We start from the raw sequence: 5,899 nt of genomic DNA on the forward strand, positions 1-5,899 counted from the left end.
CTGCTCTAGAGGGTCATTTTGAGTCAGAATTGATTCAGTGGCTGTGGGTTTAGGGTTTGGCTTTAAAGAATAAGTACACTATCTCTTCACTAACATCTATTAAAAATCAAAGTATACGCAAATAAATTTGCACCACCTCTTTTATTATTATTCAGGGGGAAAAAAACCAGTGTCTCTCGAGACTGTGAATGAGTCCCACAGCTACACATCACAGGCTTTTGTCTATCAGCCAGGACAGGATGGGGATAAACGGAGGGAGAGGGGTGCAAGGATGTAATGCACTAACTTGCCGTTTCTACAAAACCCTTAATTGTTTTCTGTAACACTTTAAGTCTATAGCAAGAGATATCTAAGTCACCTTCTACAGTAAAGTATTCAGAAGAAATCACCCATTGCTAAAAGGATGATAAATATAATTTAATTACATACATGCTAAATTAAAGAAAGACGTGTGGTGATTAATGTTATGTGTTAACTTGACAATGTTGTGAGGTCCTATATGGCTTGGCTGACCTTCATTTTGTGGTGTGATATAATACTTTTTCATTTTGTGTGTCTTAAATCCTAACCATTATACAATCAGCCTGCTATATCTACAATTTCTACATTTGTGAATTCAACTAGCCTGGATTGAAAATATTTAGGGGTGGGGAAACAATTAAGTGGCCAAAACCCTTACCAAAGACTAAGAGGGAACATAAAGCATTATCTACATAGCATTTATATTGTACTATGTACTATAAGTAATTTAGAAATGATTTAAAGTATATGGCAGCAGGTACCTAGGTTATATGCAAATACTATACCATTTAATATAAGGGGTTTGAGCATCCATGAATTTGGTATCAGTGGAGAATGGGGGTAGTCATAGAACCAATCCCTATAGATAACAAGGGAGACGGTCCGTTACAATGGAAGGATTAATGAGTCACAACCTTATAAGAGGGCACGACTGAAGTCCCCCCTTTATTGATGTCATGTTCTTACTATGATATGAGGGGTATTTCCTTCAGTCTGATTTGCATTCAATAGCATTTAATATATATAACATATATTTAAATATATCACATGTATTACATATATATACATGTGTGTACGTACACACACACACACACACACACACACACACATACACACACGTGCGCACATTCTGTCAAGGCCTTCCCTTGCATCGGATCCTGCATCAGACTCATCAAACCTCTGCTAGTAGCCTGCTGTCAGACCTGCCAATTCAGGCCTTTGCCAGCCTGCGCAGCACCGATTCATAGCCTGCCACCTGACCTGCTGATTTTGGGATTTACTGGCATCGGTACCCATGAGCTAACAGCCTGTCGTCTGACCTGCTGATTATGGATGTGTCAGTTTCTGCTACCACATGAATCAGGAGGAGACTGTAACCAGATATGTGACCCCAAAATTTTGGGAACTGATAGTTTCCTGAATGGCTTGAACCAATTCCTTAAAATCAGTCAATCTTCCCCCCCTCTCTATTTACACACACACACACACACACACACACACACACACACACACACACACACACACACCGATTTATCTATACAAAGACACACAAGGACAATGACAAACACGCTCACTCAACTCACCCCTCACATAGATACACACACACTCACTCAACTCACCCCTCACATAGATACTGGGTCTCTCTATAGCACCAGCTCAAGATACTAAATAATTCATGCATGGATTTTCTCCAAATTCTTGTTCTAGGCAAAAAAATTATATAGAGATATCCTAATAAAAGCTTTACCTTCCACATCTCATATGCTTGTATTCTGAAGAGAGTCAGCTTTATGGCTTTACAAGGTTACTTGTAAATTAACAGTACCAGCACTATGTCCATTGATTAGACTGAACTGAAGAAAAATATATCACCTATAAAAAGGTACTAAGTGGACATCTGTTTTACTGTTTATTGATCTGGTAACACAGCTGTTTATCTGACAGCCAAATGGGTAACATGATTTCACTCTAACAAGGAGCAAAGTAAACCCTTTAACAGTGAAATCAGAAGCCACTCAACACACAACTGATGCTCACCTGAGCCTGTGCGATACAAGGCTGTCTGCGATCCCTGGAGCTCCACGGTTCCATGATTTGGGCTGCGGTACACTGGGCTGTAATAGGTTCGCCCTTCATAGATAGGAGTGATGTGCAAGTCGGGAGACACAGTTGAACGAAGTTCTTGCCCAAGCTGGCTGTGCTGACTAGCATATGAACTCCGTAAGCCTAAAAGCAGGGGGGAAAAAAAGCCTTAATCAAAACCTTAATCAATGGTGCCAAATATCAAATCAAATCTAAACACCCAGATCAGAAATTTTACAACAGAGGGATGTCAGCCAGGTGTAAAAGTACGCACGTGCATGCACATGCAATCACATGCTTTAAAAAAACAAACAAAAACAAAACTATCTTTTGACAGCAAGAAAAAAGAAAGATTTCTAATAAACAATAAAAAGAAATAACTGAATGGTATATTATTCTGACTGCAAGCTATTTTATGGTGACCAAAAAAAGAAAATGTCCTCTTCTAAATTTTAAGTTTTCATATTTAAAGAATCATACATACAATGGTGCATGTCATTCTCTTCCCCTGTCTTGAGGAGTTGCCTGGCCTTACAAGCAATTGGTCAGTTCTAGGGGGTCAGAGCTTCCGATGTTTCATACCAGTTTAAATCCAACACTTACGTACTCAGTACCATCAAGCTGATTCTGACTCACAGTGATTCTAGGGCTTAATAAGAGTCAATGTCCAAGAAACAGGTCTATTAATTTAACTTTCATATGATCTTCATAGGAAACCATTGGGAATTTTATGTTACAAAACTTGGGATTTTAGAAATGACCTAATAGAATTTCTCAAGTGTTATTTTAGTATCTACTGCTATATTTCTACTTTTTTTTTTTTTTTAAAGCAAAGCAAAATTAAGATTTGCCTTCTGGATGGTACAGTCTTGTTTATTTTCTGGTATAAAGGAAAAGTGCAAAACTAGTGGACTAACATTCAATAATACATTTTGAGATTCAAATTGTTAAAATCTAAAAAGTTCGTGAGACTTATAATAAAAAAAAATAGATTTCAAACCTGAGTAGCTTAGTTTCTTTTTAAAGTGTGGCTCAACATATTCCGCATTATGCACTGTAGAATTGTGTTATTTGCCAACATTAGTAAATACAATCTGTCCCTTGGATAGAACACACCAACTAAAGTTACATCACAAAGAGAAACACCCCCCCAAAAGAAAACAAAACAAAACAAATTCTAAGGAGCCAGCCGCTTTAAAACAAAAAAGATATCACTTAACATATTATTATTATTTTTTAAAAAGAGAATAGCATTCTCATTCTGTAAGTTCAGGTAATCAAAATTAAAGCCAATGGATCTGAATGTGAATGATAATTATGTTGCTTAGTTAAGTATGGCAAGAAAGTTAATAAATACACAAAGTTAAGTGATGGACTATTTTCTATCCTAGACAATAATGTGAAATGAAGAAAATAAATGAACCAAGGTGGGTTTTATCTACAGGCTCTGCGTTTGTTAAAATAAAGTTGACACGTTACAATTTTATAACTGCGTAGCTATTGAGTTGAAGTATCTTGTTGCAAAAAGGAGATAAACTAGAACCCAGAAGGAAACGTGATTCGCCTCCATCAGAGGGCTATTTGCAGCAAGGAAACCACAGGGCAGGGCCAAGCCATTAGCAGCCGGGCCCCAGAGATAGCTTTCCCTCCAGGGTTAATCACATGGGCTATAAGAACTGCCTTTGAAACCAAACTGAGCTTAAGTCCAAAGAGGGAGGCCAAGTACACCAGGGACTTTGGGAGCCAATATAACTCCAAAGATGGTACCCTTGTTATTGCAATGCTCTTATTTGAGGATCTGTTTTTCACTCACAGCAGTTTTTGCATTCTGTTTAGTAGCGTTTAAGTTCTACTTATTTATAGAGCCCATAGGAATCTTGAACAAGCATGTCGATTATGTTTGTACATGCACAAGTCCTGGGTAATCTTGGCAATCCGAGTAGCTATTTGAGCCAAAGGTCCTCCTGGTTCTCCAAGGGGCTCTGTGGGATAGGGCACACCACAATTCCCAGGCCCTGCACACTGCTCCCACTGGAACGTTAAATGAGAGAGAACCAAGCAATCGGTACCATTTTCACAGGACTCTATCCTCACTGCAAACATCTGGATGATTCTTCACTGGGTACCCATGCAATATGAAGCTTTATTAAACACAATGTCGAAGCATCACTATTGTTTATGTTAGGGTCCTCCAGTTGTTTTTTTCACTTAAAGCAACCCCATGTGACAGAGCGGAGTTGCTCCATAGGATTTTTAGGCTGTACTCTTTATAGGCGCACAATATCAGTGCTTTCTTCCGGTGGCCCGCTAGGGGAGTCTGCATGGCCAACTTTTGGGTAAGTAGCCAAGAGTTTGACCATTGTTCCACTAAGTTCTCTTAAAGGATTAATAATGAAATACTTATTACATGCAGCTAACCATACTGGGAAGTAATGGCTTAGACTGCACTGTCATGTTGCATTTTCTTTGTATTAAAACTGTTCTGAAGAGTCCAACTTACTATTTTCACCATGTGTATTAAAACATACACAAAACACATAACCCCCAAATTAAGAATTTTAAAATTACATAGACTCTGTAGATTAAGTACAAATGATTATGTGCAGAGAGCTTACCTAAGTGTCATTTAAACTGGAAGCCCATAAGTATATTTTACAATTGGTAAACTAGAGATAATTTGGCTACAAATTTCTAAAGATATTACTTCCCAATTCCTTCTCCAAATAATGGAAAAAACCTGATGTTCCATGACTATTGACCCAACCAATAATTTCTACTTGGAATCCTTATTAGTTCTTGTACATTAAAACCTTACATTTAAGACAAAAAATAAACAGAAATTCATCTTACAAACATGAATGCTTCTCAAAACTTCCTTAAAATGCTATAATTATACAAAGATAATTATTTTAGGGCTTAAGAATTTTTTTGTGGTAGAAATTAAGTTCGACACATTGCAACATTGTTTGAATGGGGACCACCAATGATCTCCGGAACTTAATCTATATGCTTTAGGCAAATGATGTCATTATACCTTTGAAATCAAAACCACAGTAAACATAATGTTAGGTACACCATTTTCTGAAATAAACACCAGCCTGCTCCGCAGGAGAAAGATAAGGCTTTTCCACCACTGTGAAGATTTAAAGTCTCAGAAACCTGCAGGGGCAGGTCTACGTTGTCCTGTAGGTTCACTGTGAGTGGAAATGGACTTGGTGGGCGTGCATTTTCATAGTACAATAAATACAGAGGATTCTTAGCATATCCAAACAGCTCACAGGATTGGTTTGTTGGGTAAAAAGACTTGGGATCATTTTATAAAATAAAGAACTAGAGAATAAAATAAACGAGTAACGTGTTCCTTAAAAAAATGTTTTTTATATTTAACCAAACCGTCAACAAAGACAGAGGTGAGAGGGCAAGGAGTGGAAGGGTAACTAGATCAATGGAAACAGAACAAACAGATTGGAGCTAATGAGAGTGTTGCCATGTTGTAAGTGGTGGGATGGACGAATTCAAATAAAATTGGTTAAAGGGGAACCTAATTTGTAGTATAAACTTTCACCTAAAACACAATAGGTAATTATTTTGTAGAAATTACACACTCACACAAGCAAAAAAATAAAAGAAAGTTTACAAATTAGGATCTATACCTAGATTAAGTGATCAAGTAGATGATGGAAAGCAACCTAGAAGCTTTTTAAGGAAATTCTTTGCTTCTTCGATGGCTGCAATAGATGTGCAACAACAAACACTCGCGGTCAACTAAATGCAAACTCCTACCATCAGGCCAATT

The 5,899-nt window shown here is 37.5% G+C and overlaps 1 protein-coding gene across 1 annotated transcript in view; it reads right to left on the minus strand.

Annotated features, from left to right (window-relative positions):
* Window positions 1-5,899, minus strand: part of PKP4 (plakophilin 4) — a 266,647-nt gene that overhangs the window by 54,915 nt on the left and 205,833 nt on the right. The window contains exon 9 of the mRNA XM_045298126.1: window positions 2,059-2,247. Coding sequence (XP_045154061.1) covers window positions 2,059-2,247 — 189 coding nt within the window. The remainder of the gene's footprint in view (window positions 1-2,058; window positions 2,248-5,899) is intronic.

This window comes from Echinops telfairi, unplaced genomic scaffold (assembly GCF_000313985.2).
Source record: "Echinops telfairi isolate 266 unplaced genomic scaffold, ASM31398v2 ScPeMD7_4;HRSCAF=17, whole genome shotgun sequence".
In the NCBI taxonomy this organism is placed as follows: domain Eukaryota; kingdom Metazoa; phylum Chordata; class Mammalia; order Afrosoricida; family Tenrecidae; genus Echinops; species Echinops telfairi.